This window comes from Lepidochelys kempii, chromosome 21 (genome assembly GCF_965140285.1).
Source record: "Lepidochelys kempii isolate rLepKem1 chromosome 21, rLepKem1.hap1, whole genome shotgun sequence".
In the NCBI taxonomy this organism is placed as follows: Eukaryota; Metazoa; Chordata; order Testudines; family Cheloniidae; genus Lepidochelys; species Lepidochelys kempii.
The window spans coordinates 9,691,553-9,714,154 of NC_136400.1; the positions used below are offsets into that span (position 1 = coordinate 9,691,553).

Consider the following 22,602-nt stretch of genomic DNA (forward strand, 5'->3'; position numbering starts at 1 on the left):
GAACTTTCATTAACCAGAGGCTCTCTGTGATCTCCCCTCCACTTCCCTCTTAGCCAAAATTGGCAAAAGCCTCTTGAATCTAAAGTAAAGACATTACAAATGCATGTTAAATGGCAGAGGGAGGGAGGGAGAGACCTAGAAATCATTAGGAGGCTGCCTGCAAGGGGTGGAGAATTAAACACTAATTCACTTCTGCTATGGGTCATTACCTGAATTTCATGGTCTGAAGCAAGGTTAATGTCTCTTGGGGGAGTGTAATATTTCCATTATAACGCAGACCCAGTCAGATCCTTTAATTTTATTGCACTCAAAAGGAGCAGAAGAAAATTACTGTTTTGCGAAGGGTGGGGAGAAACCCAGACTCTTAGCGTACGTCTACACTGTGCGGTACTGAGTCTCAAAGACCAGGTCAGATGACGCAGGCTGCGGGGCTAAAAATAGTGGTGTAGATGTTCAGGCTTGGGCTACAGTCTGGGTTTTGAATCCCTCCCCACTCACAGGGACTCAGAGCCCGGGCTCCAGTTGGAGACCAAATATCTACATTGCAATTTTATAGCCCCGCAGCCCGAGCCCCATGAATCTGAGTCAGCAGACCTGGCCCAGCAGTGGCCGCACCATGGGTCTTTTATTGCAGTGTAGTCATTCCCTTAGCTGCTGTAAATCAGCGTAGCTCCATTGAAGTGTTGTGTTTCCATAGGGTAATTAAACTATCACTGTAAAATAAGACATGCAACACATACATTAATTGAACTATAGCCACTTGCATCTCATTTTTGGATCCCACCCCAATGAAGATGGAAATGGAAAAGCCCATCATTCAACAATGCTGCTATTGTGCATGACAGAGCAGTTTCTAGTGCGATCAGCCGGTTGGCTGCTGATGTTCCACTAGAGTAGGAATAATGCAGAGCACTGGCTCATGCTTCCTTCATGACTACGCTGGAAAGTACTCTGTCAACAATTTTTAGCTGCCAGTGTTTCCTTCCCAGGGACAGGGTGCAAAAAGATCACTATTCAGAGTAATCTGCTACTTGATGGATTTCGGTATAACCCAGATCATACCTAGGCCTGGGTCTGTCAAATTCCTAGCCCATTTTACAGATTAGGATGCTGGTGAAATTAAATATTTCATCTAAAAAATTAATGGCCCAGTTCATGAGAGCCCTGGCTTCACTGGCACAGAAGCTATAAAACCTCTATAACTGGCCATGGAGAATTTCCCTGTGTAGGCATATATAGCTGGCATAATGGCACTATGTGACTCTCCCAGCAGCTTCCCATGTAGGGGTTGTTTTGGGGACATTGCTGGAGAAAAGGAGCATGCAGTGAGCATGCCATCAGAGCTGGGCAGCTGGAGAGCGGCGCCTGCTGGCCAGGAGCCCAGCTCTGAAGGCAGCAGCACAGAAATACGGGTGGCAATACAATGACCCCCCCACTAAAATAACCTTGCGGCACCCCCTCCGCAACTCCCTTTTGGGACAGGACTCCCACTTTGAGAAACACCGGTCTCCCTCATGATATATGTATAGTATAGGATAAAAGCACACAAAAGACCAGGTTTCATGGGGGGAGACCAGATTTCATGGTCTGTGATGCATTTTTCATGGCTGTGAATTTGCTAGGGCCCTGTTCATCAGCCAGTTTAAATCCTCAGCTAGTGTGCACAGAAACAGCTCCATTGACTTCTACAAAGATATGCCGATTTATACCAGCTGAGGACCTGGTCCTGTGCATTTGGGATTTTTACATTTCTTTCCCTGCTGTTAGTTTTTCTTTCTCTCTTTGACACCCTCCGCCTTTCTGCCAGAGAAAGGATCTTGGGCAAGTCAGAACAAGGTACTGTTTACAAAGCAGCCTTTGTCAGTGAATTCGACTCACAGCCGGTATGAGCCAGAGACAGGGGGCGTAGACAGCATTTTTTATTTGGGGGGAGGTTAGTTAAAAATAATAAAATAATAGCTTATGAATATCGCTTTAATGAGCAGTTTTGTGCAATCACTAAATGTGTCCTTGTTTTAAAAAGTGTGCTAAATAAGCTTCCTTTCCAAACTCAATGTTTCCTTTGTTTATTAATGCAATCCTTAAATTGTTTTAGAGGCCTAAAGCCCCACTAAGTGCCCAGCTGTCAATGTCATGAACAAGAGGCCTTTACAGGAAAAAGCAAAGCCGTTCTGCGTGTTTTTGCTGGGCCCACAGCACACCCACCCAATTGGTCCATTCAGAGAGAATATTTCCCCCTCGTGTTTTATGGCAGCATTTGCAAACCCAGCCTCCTACATTGTACCTTTGAGTGCGCTACATGTAAACAAGCCTTTGTACTAGCCTCCAGCGTTTGGGACGGGCACTAAGCAAGTCAATGTTAATTAAAGGAAGCACCAGCACTTTAAGGTATTGCGGTGAGTAATCTTATGAGTTGCATCACGGGAGAGGAACAAAGGGAGGGTGGAAAGCTAGAGCCTGATAGAGTCTGATAGAATCACTGCTAAATACTTAGCCCATCAGCATTGCTGTTTGTGATTTGCAGGGGCAGTGGCCCTGGGACGGCCAGAAAAGATCTCCCTGGTGCTAGTCTGGGACCTATTGGACTCTCCCCAGCTCTCCGGCTCAGAGGCCCTCATCAGTCCTGTTGTTTACTGCAGGCCCCATGGGACCCAGATTGTTCCGGAAACCCTGCTTGCTGGTGTTCAAGCACTGTTCAGGGAACGCGACCCAGGCCCGGGCTTGCACCAGTAACACTGACCTCCTCAGCAGCAAGACCTGGCATCCCGTCTGGGTCAGGGAAGGGATGAGGGCAGAGACCACGAGTGATGAATGCCGGATACACCTCTCTCACTTCAGGTCAGTGCTTTTCTTCTGCTTTCCCAAATGTCTGCTTTGCATCACCATACTTAGCATCCCAACCAGCTTTCCGATCTGTGGGACCAGTTAGGAAGCAGTGTTATCTAGAGATTAGAGCAGGAGATTGGAACCTCAGGACACCTGGATTCTAGTCTCAACTTTCTCACTGACTCGTGGTGTGAGCTAGGGCAAGTCATTTCCAGCAGCATTTTCCAGGAGGGTGTCTAAAATCAGGCACTTAAATCCATATTCAGAGAGTTGAATTAGTGGCCTGACTTTCAGAGGTACTAAGTACCCAGAGACCCCATTGGCTTCAATGGCTCAGCCCCGTTAGAAATGAGGCTGTTTATCCAGCTGTTTAACTGGCCTTGTACCTCAGTGTAACTCTATATAATGAGTATTGTGGTGCTTGGTGCTTTCCTGAGACACACTTCAGAGCAATAAGAAAGTCTCCCTCATGTGCTGGTCTGTAAGGAATCTCACTGCAGGGCCCGGAACCTGCTGGGGCAGAAAGCAGCTGCTCCTTGTGGGCTGGAAGGCCAGGAGGAGATGCGATCCCTATGGGGATCATAACACTAACCTGCCTCACTCATGCCGTGGGAGGCTGGGCTGTGAGATGCTTTGAGATTCCCAGCTGGAAGACGCGTGTTTCTGTTCATAATACTGGAGTTAGTGCCGTTTCATTGGCATGTCCAAGAGCCGCATTTGGTTCTTATAACTCTTTACCAAAGCCCTGAGTTATCCCGTCCCCCTTTGATTTCAGCTTTCCACACTTTGGCCCTGATTCTGCAATGCAAATCGGGAATAACTCCAGTGAGATTCATGGTGTAAATCCTGAGTGAGAACAGCATCCGAGTCCTTTAGTGCAGGGTTAGTATCCACGCGGAATGCACCAGTGCCCTGATTGAGCACAACTTCGGTCACCCTACAGCATTGGGCAGATATTGCAAACAGTGTTCTGTGACTCTTCCTCCCAGTTCTTATACACACTTGCTTTGCCCGGGTTCACGCCTGTCTTGTGTTCACTTCCCTCAAATAGTCTAACGAACAAGTTGACTGTCCATGAACAGAGCAAATTTCAAGCAACTATTGGGCAATTCCCAGAGAGGGGATTGTGAATTTGTAAAATACAAGTGTAACACACCCTGCCATAATGTAGTGCTGTCTCCTTTCATAGAGGTTTATGAGCCCATTACTGGGTTTGTGCTAACAGAGTTGGATCTTTTCGCTCAGGCAGGACAGGCTCATGCTTTTAGACCCAGACCTCCAAGGTTCAATCCCAATCCAGGGGCATCGGGTCACATTACACAGGTATGCACCTTGACTGTCTGATACAAAGAGTATCAAAGAATCCAATCCAATCAAAGAAGAGGAAGATACCATGTGACCCATGTAGCTATTCAAAATGTTCTAAATTTTAAATGCTTCCAAGAAGCCACCTGCAAATCAGCAACACAGCAAGAAATAGTCAAGGACACTGTTCAGAGAACGTTAGATAAAACATTAGATAAAACGTTGTCTGCTTACAGATGATTCATGAGGAGGAAAAGCAAAACTGGTCTAATAAATAATCTGTTAAGAAGTATTCTTCCAGTTTTATCACTAATGCACTGTTGCTATAGGGTACATTAGGGATTTTTATTGTGAATCATTGAGTAATGCAATATTCCTATTTCTGCTGAGAGATCAAAGTCCATGTATCTCAGTGCTCCCGGTTCCCAGGGGATCATAGGTATCAGGAAAGAAGTGAGATTGGTGAATCCATTGCTGTGCATGAGAGAGGGAGCAGGTACTAGATATTACACTGACATTACACTGAATCTCAGCCAAAATGCTGAGGTTTTTCCAGGCAGGTGACAAAACTACAAGTGTCAAGCAAAGAAAACTCATCTGTGACTTGAGAAGTTGTATTTATTTTATTGCTGTTAAATAAAATTATGATGACAATAAAAATCAGTGCAGCATTCTTGGCTCGTGCCAGTTCTTGTTTCACTTCCCGGTAACTAACCAGAAAAGCCCACAGACTTTGACCTGTGACAGTGCCTAGATATGAATGACTGGGGGCTGAGAAGAGTGCATTGCCAAATGTCATGCCCAGGGAGTATCTTTCCATGCAGCTCAGTGGGTCTTTGGAACAACCAGAGAAGGGACAATTGTGAGAAAATTCTGACCATGATTTACATGGAGCCTGGTGCTGGCTAAGAAAGGACTTTGAGAGCCAGGTCCTCAGCTGGTGTAAATCAGTGTAGCCCTACTGAAGTCAATGGAGTTGCATGGGTTTACACCAATTGAGGATCTGACCTCGAGAGCATAGTGAGTGCTGTGTGGATCCCCATGCACAATCAGTCGTGCTCAGAGTCACGCACCTCACTGTCAAGTCTCAGTGCTTTGATTCAAGGAACCTAGGGACCAAACAGGGCCTTTACTAGTGGAAGTCATGCTAGGCATCATGCTGAACCAGTGTCATTTTAGAGCTTGACTGTAACCACTTTGCCCATTGCAGGCTGGAAAAACATGGATGACAGCAGCTGCCAGTCCATTCCTCACCTCCACATCGGGCACGGAAAATGCCCGTTTCGCTCCTTTTGTTTCTGGAGGAAGCAGGTAGCCTCCGGTCTGCAGCAGTTTGCCTGACTCTGTGGTTTCTGTCAGTGTAATTGTTCTTGGCCATTTCTCATTCAGAGCAGCCCGTGGAATTAAAATTAAAAAGTCTCTTTGAAGGGTGTCACCTAGTGGTTAAACCAGGGGGCGCTGGAAAACCAGACTCCTGGGTTCACTTCTGGGCTCTATTATTATTTATTATTTGTATTGCTGGAGTGCTCAGAGACCCTAGTAACACACCAGAACACCATTGTGCCAGGCATTGCACAGTAGAACCCAGAGTTACGAACCCCTTGGGAATGGAGGTTGTTTGCAACTCTGAACTGTTCATAACTCTGAACAAAACGTTCTGGTTGTTCTTTCAGAAGTTTACCTGAACATTGACTTAACACAGGTTTGAAACTTTACTGTGCAGAAGAAAAATGCTGCTTTTAACCTTCATAATTTAAATGAAAGAAGCACAGAAACAGTTTCCTTACCTTGTCAAATCTTTTTTTAAACTTCCCCTTTATTTTTTTAGTAATTTACATTTAACACAGTACTTACTGTATTTGCTTTTTATTTTTTTTGTCTTTGCTGCTGCCTGATTGTGTACTTTCGATTCCAAATGAGGTGTGTGGTTGAGTGGTCAGTTCGTAACTCTGAGGTTCTACTGTATAAACACAGAACAAAAAGACAGTCCCTGCCCCAGGGGTCTAGGAACATTATCTAATGGGTATAGCAAGGGACTATGAGTCAGAGGACTGGTTTTATTCCCATCTCTCTCATGGACTCCTTTTGTGACTTTGGGCAAATCACATCTCTTCTCTGTGCCTCAGTTTCACCCGCTTCAGAATGGGTGCAATAAGTACCACTTCCCAGGGGGTTGCCAGGGCTAACGAATGAATGGCTGCAGGATGAAAGGCATTTCAGAAGGGCAAAGTATTTAATATTTGCTAAGCAAGGGAAAAAAGAAACAGGCTCAGGTTTCTTTTCTTTATTATGACGAACGTTAACTGTTTAGTTGGGGTTTTATTGAGATCATCGTTTTTTCTGAACTGCTGTTTTGACTTGTTTATTTTCTTTCCATTTGAGCCAATCAGAATGAAGAATGGACAGCACTGACCAATGAAGTCATTGTTACAAGGCACAGATAGTGTGAGTTCTAGACTTCTGTCTAAATAGCTACTCTTCCTGCTCAACCCAGCTACCGACCTAATCTAGCTAGTGAACCTAGCTACCTACTTCACCTGTTTACCCATCTCTTCTGTCTACCTGCCTGTGTACATACACCAGCACCTGCCTGTACAAAGTCTACTGAACCTAGCTACCTGTCTAATCTGTTTAACCTAATTTAATCTAGCTACCTAGCTACTCTGTCTACATGCCTGTTTACACACCCCCAACTAATCCCTGCCTTCCTACCCACTTAACCTATCTACCTACTTAATGTACTTCCCTGTCTATCTTTATACCTAATTATCTCTTTACTTCCCTCATTAATACTGTTTACCTACTTACTCTGTCTACATACTCTATCTAGCTAATCTACCTACCTAATCTATTCTGGGCATTTATAATGTGCCCATCACCGTAGAACCTGGGCAGCAATATCTGTATGTGCCAATCTGTGTTATACCTGAAGCACTAAGCTGCCCCATGCTGAGGAGGAGACGGTTTTCACTGTCCAGCATGCACCAGCCTGCGGTTATTTCTCTGTGCTTATGAGCGTTAAGCTTCAGTGTTTTCTTTCACACAGCCCATCTGACCTGCTGAGACCCAAAGATGCCATTTCCAGTGAGAGATGGGTCTGAGTAGCAGTAGTTCAGATCTGTTCCAAACAGCCTCAAAACTCAGGGCAGCTCAGATCCAGAGGTTTTGTTCGGCCCATGATAGAGCTAAGAAACTAGTCACAATGCCCAGATCTGGATTCAGACTTGCCCAGCATTCCTGGTTCTTGGATCTTGAATTCTGGCCCACGTCAGTGTCTGTTTAAATTAGTCAAAAAAGAATCTTTAAAATGATGTGGCCTTTTATTTCTGTTGGTAACTTAATTCAGCTCAAGAGAAGAAGCCCAAGCTAGTGTTATAAGCAGGAGGCAGTATGGATTACAGAGACAGTTGACTTTTTTATTAGGGCCATTTATCTTTTGTAAAATTTAACCTTCCCCTGAACAAAGAAAGTGAGCGGTGGCAGGGTAGCATGTGTATATTAAACTTGTCAGCTAAGTCAGTCGTTCAGAATGAGATCGCATGACCAGGAATACATTGTAACCTCACTTGGGTTTCACTGTGATGGCTCTGAAGTGCCAGTCTGGCAGCTCTGCAATAAAGGTATTTATAGAAGATGGGAGCAGGGGCTGGGGGATATTGTAACCGTGAGGTTTCTGAAGGCTGTTAGCACTGGGAGGAGCCTGAGCTCCACTTCTCTGCACCAGCAATTGTTAAATGGCGCCCAGAGCCCCCTGATTCCCAGGGATTCATGCCATGCTCCACTGGCGGAGGGGATTGGCTTTCCCACCGGCTGCACCGCCTCACACTCTATTTCTTCAGCAGCGTGCAGTCTTTATCGCCTACTTTTATTACAGGGGTTCCAGAGGTAGGATCCCTAAATCCAGGCCCCTGTAACATGTTTCAATGGGAGTTGGAGTGAACAGGCTTTGGTGCTACAGTGATGGGTGCTATAGAAAACTCAGAGACAGAGAGATACCCTTGCAATGTCCAGGGGATGGGGAGGTATTGAGCAGCTCTGATTCACAGCTAACCTGGCGAGAGGATGGTGGCCTTTGTTTTATATTCAGGCTAGGCAGTTGCATCTAACTTCAGTGCCCAAAGCTGCGAGTTTTACGCTTCAGTCGTGCCCACCATACCCAGGCGTAGTGCCAACTAAGGCCAGCTTTAAATCTGGGGACCGTATTAATTGTATGCTCTCCCCACTAAACACATGAGTGTGTGTGTGGGGTGGGGGATGTACAAAAGACTGAACAATCCTGCCCCTGGAGTAGAGAAACAATCCCACTAGCCATGCAGAACTTCGTGAAGGGTTGGTAGCAGCGCTCAGTGCAGGTGTGGGAGGAATGTCCTCCAGTTGGCACAGGGGAACAGCATTAGCTGTAGAGGCCCAGATCCTCAGCTGGTGTAAATCAGTGTCTCTCTTTTGAAGGCAGTGGAGCTATGCTGATTTACACCACTTGAAAATCTGGCCCTGTATGTAAGCGCAGGATGAGAGCGAGGAGGAAGTCGTTTCTGGCACAAGGGCAGGCTGCATTCACGATCACTCCTGGCCCTGCATCAGGAGCCACAAGTCTGAACTTCCATGCACCCTCATTCCCAGCCCTGACTCAGCAACGCGATATTACCAGCTGGGTACAAAGTCCTCCCATAGGCTGCTTTCGCTGACTCAGTCGCCACTCCGAAGCTGTTAGCGCTCTGGGGCTGATTTTGATCATAGCCCCATCAGCGTAAGGCCACTGGCTGCAACGTATTGGCACTGGTGTGCACGAAGCAGACACAGGCTCTCTGCCATTGCACCAATAATCTCAGAGCCAGGATGTGAGCCAGCCCTGGGAAGGCTGTTCCCCAGGGCACGCATGCACAGTTCAGCGAAATGACTCTTACTCTGCCCTGTCTCTCTCATTTTCCCCCTTGCTTCAGGGCCTGGAGACGAAGTATGTGGAAATCTTGCGATTCCAGGCCCCAGGGAGCGGCTTTCCGGAGACCAGAATCTCTTCCACCCCTCACTGTAACAGGCAAGTATGGGGTCTGCTGAAGAGAGGTGATTTGTACCTTACTTCTAGCGGCTGCTGGGCTGGGAGCAGTCTCCTTCTACCGAAAGCACTTCTGCCCCATTCCTTACAGCAACTCTAACTGGGGGAGGCAGGAACCGTGGTAGTCATGAGTTTCCCGTCCTAGCCTGTATCCCCCACTGGGTGACATAGGCTGGGACTGGCATATCTGAAGGCACATACCAGCCAAAATTCTAAGGACCCGTGAACTCAGATCAGGAGACTTGAACTCCGTAGCCGCCTGGAAATCACTGGTGCAGAAACAGATCCATATCGATGGGGCTGGGAAGCAGTATCCTCCGTCTCAGAGGCGATGGTCCACCTCAGTATTGCCTGGCCCACAATGGGCACAAGTAGTGGGTTCTGTGAATGGTCCACCTCAAAGGGACGTGGTGGCTTCTATGACCCAGACAAGCCAGAAAGCTAAAGCAGTGCCAGTGATGGGCTGGGGTGTAGAAGAGTCAGTTCACTGAGCTAGCACCAGGCCTTCAGCTTCAGTGATCCCACCTGGCTGGGTGACGCTGAAAGAGCTGTGTGTTTTCTCCCTTCCAAAATCCCCCGCGAGCTCTTTGAGCAGCTACAGGTGCTGCTGGACCCAAATAGCATCAGTGAGAACAGCTGGTGCAAGCTGGCATCCAGGCTGGGCATGTGCAGAATGAAAATCAGATAACTTGCAAGACTCATCTCAGGTTAAAGGAGCAGGATGGGATGGGGGAGAGAGGAGACCAGGTAGGATCAGGTCTCAGTGAGGGCAAGTACAGTACAGTACTACTGCGTTTGTGTTAAACAGAAGGCAAAGGCCCTGTATTTGGATGCTGTTCTGTAGCAGGTTCATAATAAAAGGAGAGGTAGGGAAGGGGGCAGAACTAAACAGCAGGAGCCCAGAGATCTGGATTTGATATTCAAGAAAAATAATGGGGAAGACTGTGTATAGTATATAGTTAAAGTACCTTATAAGTGCTAAGTACCATAATTACAGCCCCCTGTGGCCTGTTCCATCCTACCTCCCATCACTCAGCTCCACCATGTAACCCCTCTCTTTCCACCATCATTTCACGCCTATCAGCTACTGGTAGATATTATTGCCAACCAGGCTAGCTCTTCACCAGGAAGCCAGTGGCAGCTCTGGGTTTTGTATGTGTCAGAAATGTCCCTGTGTGGCCTGCCGCCGATAACACTGGCCACTTGGAATGATCCCCCTTCGTGTTCCTCTGTCATTGGTTTTCACCAGCAATTTCCCTTGTTGATTGTCTTGAGTCAGCAAGGTGTGGTCCTCTCAGAGATAAGATCCTCATCCTCCCAGCCAGTAGAGCCGAGGGGGTGATGACACAGCACATACTTATGCAGCTGTCCTTGGCCAGGCAGAGGGGGTATCCTTGGGGGCCAGAGGGGATAGTGCACCAGATCTCAGCCAGATGGGAGACTGGGCCCGGAGGATATCTCCTTCTGTCTCATTCTAGGCTTCAGTAATTACTGGAATCCAGAGTTCGCTTGGGACTGAGCACCTGCAGCTCCCGTTGAAGCCAAGGGTAGCTGTGGGTGCTCAGCACCGTCGAACATCAGGCCCTATGTAACAAGTCTGGGAACAAGAGAGCCCGTGTGATGTTCTGGACAGGCAGGCAGAGCCTGAGAGGCTGCCCTTACCGTGAGATGATGGAATTGCACTTTGGCTCCTTCACGCTGCATTGCTGGGGTTCTGGTGGCACAGAGTCCAGCTGAAAGGCCATTCGGGGCAAGCGACCAAGGTGGGAGGGGCACCTACCTGAGCATACTCTGGCATCTGGGCCCCGCACTTATAGGGCTCTGTGGGCTAGTCTTGCTGAGGGAACCAGAAGCTCCATGCTCCTGGAGCGAGAGGGGAATTCAAGGGCTAATTCAGGAGTAATGCCACGGTGAGTGCTCAGCAGCTCTGAGAACCTAGTCGAGATTGCGCATCCAAAACTGGAAGAATATGGAATCATTGGCCACTGTTAGAAAAGGTGGCTGTGTGCGCCAGGACCACTAAATGATCACTCTATGTGGTCTATTTGCCCCCTCCCCAGGCCAGCTTGGGGGGATTTCACCTTCCTCTGCAGCGTGTGGGTCACTTGCCAGGATTGGCTGGGTCTCTCTCCATCATTTCCTTGCCATTGCAGTGCCTTGAGCACTGGTGCATCTCAGTCCTTCCTGTTTTCTGCCTGTGGCACAGAACAGCCCAGTCTCCTGGGGGCTGTAGTACTTTGGTCTCACATCTGTGGGTGGGTTTAGTGTGCGGGTGCTGGGTGATATTGGTGGCCTGTGATGTGCAGGAGGTCAGACGAGATGTTCTGGTGCTCCCTTCTGGCCTTAAGCTCTACGGATTTCAGTAAACACTTTTTCCGGACAACAGGCAGAGTGGTGAAGACACCGACTGGAATAGCTACTGCTTCAAGCTAAGTGGAAAGTTAATGATGAAATCTGCTTTTCCCAGCAAAAGCTGTGGCGGAGAGTTTCCAGGCAGTCCTAGAGAACTTAAATGCGGTTTTATTTAATGAATGTGTCTAAATCCCCTTTGAAAATCTCAGGCCACGTTTTGTCCTGAGCAGGCGTCGCATCTGTTTCCTGTGATTATTCACAGACTAGTTCAGAGTCCCAGCTAACTTGGGCAGCTAGGATTCTGCTTGGAAAGTCAGCATGTGAAATAACACTAGCCAGAAACCTGGACTATGAACTGACGGATCCTCGGCCTGATTCTCAGAAAACAAGTGAAGAGATGCACCAGAGAAACAGGATTTTGCAAGGATCTGAGGTTAATAATTATTCCCACAGTGGACCAGCCTGTTGGCTTCCCCACCTTTCATCTGTTTTTCTGTCAGTCTTGTGGAAGACTGGTTATACTCTTGAGGTCAGCCAGCTGACTGGAGGCTGTGGGGAGAGAGGCTAGACTTATCGCTCCAGTGCCCTGAGTGGTTACCCTTCTGACTGGAGGTTCCCTTGTGGTGGGAGAGGAATTTGATCTCCCCTGATCAGCTCCAATGCTCGTTGACAATGGGAGGTTTGCCACGGACTGCAAATGGGTGTTGGATCAAGCCCCGTGTTCCCATTTGCTGCTGGGCTACGCAAACACACAACCACTGGCCTCCCCACTCGGACCGTTGTATAGAAAGAATGACATCCTTGGTCAAGTTGCCATGGGAGAAAAGTTTTGGCTCAGAAATGAATCTCTCTCCCGTTTAATTGTGATTTGAACAGTTCGCACTTGTATAGCGCTCAGAGCGCTTTGCAAGGGCAGGAGAGATTTATTTATCCCCATTTTATAAATGGGGAAATGGAGTCACTATGGGGATGTGGATGTGACCTGCCCAAGGATAGAGGGAGTCATTGGTAGAGCTGGGAATGGAACTCAGGTTGCTTGAGTCCCAGTCCTGCACTAGCCACTGTCTCCATTTGAGCCTTGTAGTTCCCCACCGTCTCCCCGATTCTGCTTGGTCCAAATGCAGTCGTGTGGAAAGCCTGGATGTTCTGACTGGTCTTCCTTTCGGCAGGTATTTTGCATGCCAGCAAAGCCCAGCGGCTGCCATCTTAGAGGTCTTTGAGGAGCAGAACGGGAACCTGAGGGATCTCTACATCATCATGGTGGCCATGGGCAGGTCAGACTGCGCCTTGGTCATTGAAGGTTTCCTGAATGGAAAAAGCAGAGGGCACTGTTGCACGCTGGCCACCAGTGCCCCTAGCCAGGCAGGCATAGACAGACCTTGGAACATGAATGGCAAGAGCACAGGCAGCCCACAGCCTGGTCCCCTAGGACAAGGATCCTGCCGTCGAGAGCTTACGAAAGGAGAACGTTTAAGCTGCAGTGGCTGGTGCTCCCCAATCTGCACTGGCTTTCCCCTCCACTTGAATTCTGGAGGCAGGCTGCATAGATGCTAAGGAGGACTCTGGAATGAGCTGGAAGAATCTCACCCCTGCACCATTGCGAGCAACAGGAGCACAGAGAGCCCTGCAACTCTCTCCCTGTTGGCTAGACTCAGCTTCTCCATGCACGGACACTTGTGCCCAGTTACAGCCTGTGGTCACTCCCCACCCATCCTGGTTTTTCCCTGACATCTGGGAAGCCTCTTGTGCTCTCTCCCGGCCATGTGGTTAGTAGGCAAGCTTGAGGGGGACATTTCTGAGGCTCGCCAGTGAAGCAAAGTGTCTAAGGGAGGGCACCAGACTCGTGCTTCCAGGCAGCAGAAGGGGGAGCAGGGTACATAGAGAGCAATCTCTGTCTGTCAAGGGGAGGGACGTCGTCGTTCTGCTTAAAGGTGAAGAACTGCAGCAGCTCTTGTGTTTGGGGGACAGCGTGAGACCAAGCATCCTCTGAGCTGGGACCCCTCTTCCTCGCTGGGTATGCATCCCCCTTGTGGGCTACCTCTGCTCCTGTTAATGGAAACAGGAATGCTCCTCCCAGCTTGCCCAAGGCAGTCCCTTAATTTGACAGCACTGCCCCATTGGGGGTGGCTCGTGACATTGTAACTGCTACCGCTCAGTAGCATCAAGTATGCAGCCTTTGGGTTTTTTTGGAAAGCTGGTACTTTGTGCAAGGGTCTCTCCCTCAGTGAGCAAATGGGCTTGCTGTGGAGTGAAGGAGATGGCATCCTAGCCCATGCAGCAAGTGTAGGGAATAGACAGGGTCTGGCTCTAGTAAACACGACGTTCTAGACCCCTAACTGCAGGTTGCCCATGTCCAGTCCACAAGCTGCAACCGCCTTGCTCAACCAGGCATCCTTAGGCCCTCATAGGCTTGGCTAGGCCAGCGCACCCCTGGGGAGGGAGAGAGAATCATTATCTCCCATCTACAGCTAGAATGTGTGGGAGAGTAGGGACCTGAACCCGAGTTGCAGGCTAACACCCGAACCACAAGGGCATCCCTCCTCCCACTCTGAGTTGGCAAGAGCTGCGGAAGTGGACTAGAACTCCTCCAAGAAAGCCTCACTATACATATGGATGTATGAGACGTGTGCGCTCACACCAATATAAGGGAGACCTGTAAGTGCACATAACTTTTATTTTGGAAAAAAAACCAAACTTTTTTTAAAGACTATTTGCAAGGAAATGGTTTTCCAGGAAAACAACCCAATGTGTTCGACACCTCTTGCCCCTGAGCTGTTATTAAAGATGGTTTACATACATGGGGGGGATCAAAAGGGGATTACCCATGTCTTCTTCAGGGGTACAACCACCACCATGCTGAGGGAAGATACTGCAAGCTCCTCGTCATTTGAGGCGGCATGATGTGTGTCTTACTGCTCCCCATGTACTGTATCCCCTTATCCCCTCACTGGAGGTCCCCTGCTACCCAGTCATATTGGGGCAGTCAGGAATCACTGGAGGGCTCAGAGGAAGTGATCTGTGGAACAACAGGCTTTCCAGAAACCATTAATAAAGCAAAACAGAGTCAGTAATAGCTACAGTATGGCTTTCAAGTATACATGTAACCCCTCCCCCCATCCCACACCCACAGAGTTTCACAGAGGGCCGCCACCAGTCTTGATTGTCAAGGGACAAGTCCCCCTCTAGGACAGTGTTGAGCCCTTCCACGCTCTGCAAGCCAGACTGGCAGGACATTACGAGCTTCTTCCTGAAATCCGCCTGTCACTGCACTTTCCCCCATTCTCGGCCGTCTGGAATTGGGGATGTGGCTGCAAGGAATGGGTGAGTCAGACGTGATCTGTAGCTCGAGCTAATGCCCTTGAACTCCTGACTCTCTTCACACATCACATCAAATGCTCTGATTTAGATTTCACATCTCCCCGCTCTTCTATTTTTGTTTCTACTCTAAACAAGAGTTCTTGGGCCAGATGGCTAGCGCCACTCCGCTCCCTTAAGACCCTTCCTCGGGAGTCCCCAGCAGCCACAGAGCCAGCCCTTGCCACAAGAGGCACATCAGGGACAGGAAAGGGAAGTGAGGCAAGCATGGTAGCTCTGACAATCCCCAGCTGATGTACGGTCTCTATGGGGACCAGAGCCAGCTGGCACAGTCTGGGAGGGATGGGGGAGCTGCTCTAAACTGCTCTGGGACCAAGGCAGAGAATCAGGGAGCTATAACTGGCTTCCTGCCAGCCACCTATCTGCTGCCACTGAGATTTACAGCTTACGCTGGGCACTGTGATGGCTGGACATTCAGCAGGAAGGGGTGACAGATGGGAACCCTGTGGGCATGCCGTACTAAGGAGTCCATTAGAGGCATGCGGGGAGGGCAGATTACTAGGCACAGCTCCCTGGGAGAACCAACCCCTGCCTAATCCCCAACAGTCAGTAAAACCTCATGGTCACTGGTACCAACGGTTGGGGCTAGAGCTGAAGCTGGGCAGGAAGGATTGTTCCTCAACCACAGTCGATCTCCTGCTCAAATGGCTTTTCCCCTCTTTAGCTGGCTGCCAGTTCAGCACCTGATCAACACCCAGCAATCTGTATTAATCCCTCCCCTCCCACGCCCATGTAAGAACTAGATCACTGCCCAACATTCCTCTTCCAGCACCCACCTGTCTCCTCCTCTCCTCCTGAGCCCCTCACTCGGGTCCAGAATTCTGTCTGTCCCCACTGTGGGGACGAGCATGCCGTACTAGGTGTTGCTTTTGTAGTGGTTTGGCCACAAGTTAGTATCCCATGGCGAGGAGCATTACAGTAGGACTCTGCAGGGAAACCCCTGCTGTTCAGTGCAACAAACACCCACATTTTCTGACCAGGAGCAAGGAGGAGTTACGGAGGCAGGCTGTTAGCCTCCAGCGTACACTCAGACAGTCAACTTCATCACCACCCATCACCGGCATCTTTACACGCTGGCTGCTTTCACCACAGGTTTGTGGGTTGGGATTATTGCAAGGACTGTAACCAAGTTCCCCCTTCATAGGGTTTTCATTTCCTTAGAGCAAGGAGGGTTCCTTTCAAGGAAAGAAAAGAAAAAAAAAAAGACGGGGGGGAAAGGGATTGGTGGCATTGTTTAACCCAGAGATTGAAATGCTCTGTGCACAGCACAGGCAGCCAGGGGTGTCATTTGCTATAGGGTAAGGGGGGCAGTTCCCTCCCCTCCCCCAGATTTTTCATAGGTCTGTATGCCCCACCCCATCCCCCAATCCTCTCAACTTCACAGGCTATAATATAATCACATATAATGGTCTATATGCTGACACAACTTTGTTCCACTGCCTGCCTCCCCTGCCCCAGCCATTTTTCTGAAATAACACCCCTGCAGACAGCCCAGCTGCAAGCTTCCCTTGCTGAGACAGCTAATGAGGGCCAGTGGTGGCGGAGGTTAAGGTAGACACCTGTCCACAGCTCTCTGGACTGAGTTCACCCACTTGTTCTACAGTTTTTTGGTCCTCTCTCTTCTGCGCTGGTGTCGAACCTGCAGGGCCAAGGAGAAAAGGCTATCCTGGCCCATTCCCAACCCTGTCCCCCAAAGCATCCAGTGCCTCCCTGACCAGCAGCCCAATTAACAACAGATGAAAATGACATTCTTATTTCAAAGCAGCTCCCAATGAGTGCTGGGTTTAGCAGATGAAACATGGGGCCAACTGGACCAATGTAAGATACTGTTAAAAATCACACAGCAGTTTTCCCCACTGGATTCTCTCCCTGTTCCAAGGTAGGTTCCAAATAAACTTAAACGTAAGATATCCCTTCTCTGCTCCTCTCCTCAATGCCTTTGGTAGCTGGCTAGTTATACAACAGTGCCAGCCAGAGACTGAATACAGTACTGCAGATCAATCATTCATTTAGCAGCTCCTTGCCCTATTTGTCTCATCTCCCAGTTCAAACCTGCCTTCTGTCCACTTAGAAATTAGTGCTAGCAACAGGGATGATTGTCTAGTAAGGTTACGGGGGTAACAAACAAATGCCCCGAGACAGTCCTTGCAGTGGGTTGAGTTTGACGGGGCCCAGTTGAATATTTTTGGAGGTGGCAGAGAATAAAAGTGGTAAAAAAAGCAAAGGTTCAAGTTTTAAAGGTTCCCTTCTTGGGTCCCGTATGACTGACTCCACTGGGACTTGATCACTTACCATAAAGCATCTTATTTTAAAAAATATCTATTAGCCTTAAATCTGGTACCTGGGAAATTGGTTGAAACAAAAAACAGATAACTCACACATCTGGCAGATTCACAGATCGCAAGGGCAGAAGGGACCACTATGGTCATCTCGTCTGACCTCCTAGATAGCCCTAGCCATATAATTTCTCCAAAATAATTTCTAGAGCAGATATTCTAGAAAAAAAAACATCTAATCATGATTTAAAATGGTCACTGATGGAGAATCCAGCATGGCTCTTGGTAAACTGTTCCGGATCAAGATGATAAAGTCTAACCAGCATGGTTCTTACAAAGGAAAATCATGTCTCACTAACCTACTAGATTGCTTGGAACTTATCAACAGAACCAGTTGACATAATTTATTTAGATTTTCCAAAGGCCTCTGACAAGGTCCTGCACAAGAGGCTATAATTAGTCACGAAGAATCATTGGCTTGGGTCAAAAAGATTAACAGCAGAGTGCCTCAGGGTGCTGTGCTAGGGCTGGAGTTCAGTGTCCTCTGGAAGAGAGGGTGAGCACTGCCGTAACAACATTTGCAGATAATACCCAGTTATTTAGGTTAGGCGAGACCAGAGAGAACACTGAGGAATTCCAGAGGGACCTAATCAAGCCCGATGAATTGGCAGCATGATGGGAAGTGATGCTTAGTGTTGATCAATGCAAAGTAATGCACACTGAAGGGAGGGGAGGGGGGAGAAAGAGCTACTTATACAGCTTACAGGGTTCCAAATTAACTGTATCAACTCAGGAGAAGGGCCTGGATGTCAGGGCTCAGTGAGACCTTCACTCAATGTGCAGCTGGTGAAAAATGGCGAACAAGATGGCAGGGTGTATAAGGAATCGGATGCAGCATGCTATGGAACATATTCTGTCTTTAAAAATCTGTGGTTTGCAGATACTGTGTAGTACGTGGCACCCCATTTTCAAAAGGATATTGCATAACAAGAGGGTGGGGACAGGGTCCAGAGTGACCTAGATAAATTGGAGGATTTGGCCAAAAGAAATCTGATGAGGTTCAACAAGGAAAGAGTCCAGCGGAGGGCAACAAAAATGATTGGGGCTGGAGCACATGACTTACGATGAGAGGCTGAGGGAACTGGGCTTGTTTAGTCTGCAGAAGAAACAGTGAGGGGGGAATTGAGAGCAGCCTTCAACTACCTGAAAGGGAGTTCCAAAGAGGATGGAGCTCAGCTGTTCTCAGTGGTGGCAGATGACAGAACAAGGAGCAATGGTCTCAAGTTGCAGTTGGAGAGGTCTAAGTTGAATATTAGGAAACACTATCTCACCAGGAGGGTGGTGAAGCACTGGAATGGGTTACGTAGGGAGGTGGTGGAATCTCCATCCTTAGAGGTTTTTAAGGCGTGGCTTGACAAAACCCTGGCTGAGATGATTTAGTTGGTGCTGGTCCTGCTTTGAGCAGGGGTTGGACTAGATGACCTCCTGAGGTCTCTTCCAACCCTGATCTTCTATGATTCTATAGGAGGAGGTTCAGAGACAGGTGAAGAAAATGGTCAAGGGCCTGGAAGAACACTCATATGACGGGACGTTTGCTACCATTTTACCTTAGAAAGGAAAAGAATAAGAGAGGACAAGTATATAAAATAATGAATGGTCTAGAGAAGGGGAGCTAATGTTCTCCTTTCTTGGAACAAATAAAAGCTGTGTCATTCTAAACTGATAAAAGGAAATACTGTTTCTATATAAAGTATAATTAGATAGAGGAACCAATGCAGATGTTGCTGATGATTAGCATTTACCAGGATTCAAAGAGGGCGTGGGAATTTAGATTGATAACAGGAACAGCCAGAGTTATCACAGTTAATGCTAACACAAATTTCAGAAGGGATATTAAACCTCATGCTTCAGAGTTAAAGCCAATCTCTTAACTATTAGGGATTAGAATGAGGCCTTCATGGGGGCAGATTACCCCACATTTTCCTACGGCGGGCTTCTTTCACTTTCCTCTGAAGCACGTCTGAGCCAGGTTACCAGACTAGACAAGGGTCTGATGCACTCTGGCAATCCCTACGAGATCCACCACTGCAACTGCCTAGAAGAGTAATCACAGCATCCCTTTACCAGCCATCCCAGCTGCCTCCTCCCGTCCTACTTCAGCAAGCTGTGCACCGCAACCAGCAAAGGTTCACGACACAGGTAAGAACGGAAAAATCCCTGAGAACGCTTGAGATACTTTTAGTCTTATTGCTGCTGCTTCTTCTATCCAGTCTCCAGGATAAACTTAAGTAGCCTTGGCCCCAGCTACAGTAGCCTTTAGACAGAAGCCAGCTTCAGGGCACTGAAGCCATGTATGAGCTGAGACCTGGCTCTCCCACTCTCCTGCTCCCTCCCCACTGGCTGGCCGAACAGCGCTAGAAACAGGGTTAGCAGGAATTGGGTCTGAACCCAGTCTGAGGCTCAGGTGGACACAGCCTAAATCCAGTCACAGTTTGCAAGCTTTACACAGTAACCTGAAGTGGGAAGCACAGATGGACCCAAGCCTCAAGGCTCAGAGCCAGATTTAGAAACTCCTGCACTCACCGCACAAAAGCTCAGGGGATTTCAGAGCGTGGACTCTGCTTTGCCACCACTCTGAATAACAGCCGACAGGGAGCGGTTTACATCTCCAATCATGCACAGAGATACAGGAGTCAGGTGAGAGGGGCCCCGCCAGACGGATTCTCCATAAAAAAGTTTATGTTTGGATGAAGACCATCGTCTGCTGTGCCTGTAAGCCAAACACCACAGACTTGGGATGGTGCATCGCAACCCAGGACATTCACTCCTGATTTACCCCAGGATTTTTAACCTGACTGTATTTTAGTGTTTGAAAACAAGCCGTTCCTTTATACATCTGCTGCCACCCTGAAGTTCAGGCTTCTGCATTCCCCTAGGAAGGGCTGGCAACCAGGACAAGTAGCACAGTCCTAGGATGCTGCTCTGTTTAGGTGTCTGTGATGTTCCTGGGTGGGGGGAAAAAGCACATCTCCAAATTCAGATCCTGACAGGATCAGTCTGTCATTTTGTCTGGGGGGCAACTGGATTTCTAGTCATGACTGTCACATGCCAAACAGTGTATTTGTTTAGAGGTGGACAGGGATGCTTTTTAAAAGCAACTGGGAAAGCTAAGAATCTGGGGCTTGGCATGCTGGGAGCAAGAGAAGGTAAGAGCAAAACCTCCCTGGACTCTCCAGCACTGGCTGACCCCCTCCAATGACTTACAAGCAGAGACTGTAACGGCTGTGGCTGTAATCCTGTTATGTGAAGGCCGGCGAGATCTGGGCTGAGATCCATTAGAGGATGTTCCATGCCTTTCCTTGGGAGGGCTCTTGAGAATGCCACTGAGTGGATGCGGGAGACACGTGCATTACCCAAACAACATGTTTGTTCCTCTAATGGGGCTTCTACGGTCTCTGTACACTGCAGAAGCCTGTAACCCTCACCCATCGCTGCATGCTGGGAACGTCATTGCACTGATGTTCCTGACTGAAGCATTCAACCTCTGGATGAGATCATCAATCCCGCCCCACACCCCAAAGCCCCCCATTAATGCCTCTCTGTGTAGTTCTTGGCAGTCTCCCCACAGATGGCAGTCTCTCCGTGGATGGTGCTGTCTCAGAAGAGGAGTCGTCATATCCAAACTGCTCTCCCTTGTTTGTTCCCTGAGCCCCTCTCTCTCAGGAGATGTCTTTATGACGGAGTGGACTATTGAGAGAGAGTTTGGCCGGATCACCGGCCTCGGCCTCCACTCCAGTCATGGGCTGAAGAAGCGTCGTACCACCAAATGACCCAGCAGGACCACGACCAACACCCCCATCATGTACAACACGTAAACGTTATCCAACTCCAGTGCTGCCACCTAGCAGGAGAGAGAAGTGGCAGGTGAAAGACACAACAACAGGATGATCCAATTGCACTTGTGTTGCTGGCATGCCTGGCACTCAGACATCACCTGGGTTACTTTTTGCACAAACTTGGCAGCATTGGATTCATTCAAATATGCTCGTGCTCCGCCCTGCAACTGAATAAACCAGATTCTGATCTGATTTACACCATAGTAAATCCACAGTAACTTCAGATCATTATCAGTGAATAAGCTTTTACATCCCCCAGCCAGCTCTAGGGTACACACAGTAGGCATGCCTGCCGAAGCTAAGGGGTCCAATCAGCCCTTTACTTTCAGTGCAGCAGTTTCGATATAAGAACGGCCAGATTGGGTCAGACCAATGGTCCCTTTAGCCCAGTATCCTGTCTTCCGACAGTGGCCAATGCCAGATGCTTCAGAAGGACTGAACAGAACAGGCAGGGATCCATCCCGTCATCCTTTCCCAGCTTCTGGCAATCAGCGCTAGGGACATCCAGGGCATGGGGTTGCATCCCTGACCATTTTGGCTAATAGCCATCGATGGACCTATCCTCTATGAACTTATCTAATTCTTTTTTGAGCCCCACTATAGTTTTGGCCTTCACAACATCCCCCTGGCAAGGAGTTCCACAGGTTGACTGTGCATGGCGTGAAGAAGTACTTCCTTTTGATTGTGTTAAAACTGCTGCCTCCTAATTTCATTTCCCCCTTCTCGTAACACAAGAATTAGATTCTCTGTTTCTTGTGTTACGAGAAGGGGTAAATAACACATCCCTATTCACTTTCTCCACACCATCCATGGATTTTACAGACCTCTATCATATCCCACCCCCATTAGCTGTCTCTTTTACAAGCTGAAAAGTCCCAGTTTTCTTAATCTCTCCTCATATGGAGGCTGTTTCATATTCTTAATCATTTTAGTTGCCCTTCTCTGTACCTTTTCCAATTCTAATATATCTTTTTTGAGATGGGGTGACCAGAACTGTATGCAGGTGTGGGTGAACCATGGATTTATATAATGGCATTATGATATTTTCCATCTTATTATCTATCCCTTTCCTAAGGGGATATGGCTCTCATCTCTTCTATTATCGGACACTCACTAATGTGGCAGGGGAAGGACCTCACTCAGAGCTACACTTTCTATACTGCCCTCAAATTTGGAGTGCCTCTTTTTTCAGATGTCCAGCTTTAAACAAGCAGGGTGTGATTTGCTGAGCACATTCAACTCCCACCGGAGACAACAGGAGCTGTGGCTGGCTAGACCTCCTAAGAACTGGGTTGCTTGTACACACAGGGAGGGTGCTTAGGGTACTAGACTAGGGCTGGGGAAACCCCGGTTCAATTCCCTGCTCTGCCACAGGCTCCCTGTGTGACCTTAGGCAAGTCATTTAGCCTCTCAGTGCCTCAGTTTCCCACCTGTACAGTGGAGATAATACCACTGGCCTGCTACACGGAGGTGTTGCGAAGATAAATATGGAAAAGTTTGTGAGGTGCCCAAATATCAT

General features: G+C 48.3%; 2 protein-coding genes across 4 annotated transcripts in view; one reads left to right on the forward strand and one right to left on the reverse strand.

The window, feature by feature from the left end:
* Positions 1-1,247: 1,247 nt before the first annotated feature.
* On the forward strand, positions 1,248-14,673 carry UNC5CL (unc-5 family C-terminal like). The gene is given in 10 exon segments (XM_073320413.2): positions 1,248-1,281; positions 2,525-2,655; positions 2,657-2,838; positions 3,602-3,651; positions 5,342-5,452; positions 6,514-6,574; positions 8,963-8,969; positions 9,072-9,168; positions 9,757-9,865; positions 12,703-14,673. Coding segments are annotated over 10 exon segments (1,170 nt in total). The 3' UTR covers positions 13,091-14,673.
* Positions 14,193-22,602, reverse strand: part of BAK1 (BCL2 antagonist/killer 1) — a 35,376-nt gene continuing 26,966 nt past the window's right edge. For 2 of the 3 annotated variants that reach the window (XM_073320300.2, XM_073320298.2), the window contains exon 6: positions 14,193-21,088. In XM_073320300.2, coding sequence (XP_073176401.1) covers positions 20,984-21,088 — 105 coding nt within the window. In that variant the 3' untranslated portion in view covers positions 14,193-20,983. The remainder of the gene's footprint in view (positions 21,089-22,602) is intronic. The other variant, XR_012155856.2, reaches the window with a different exon arrangement.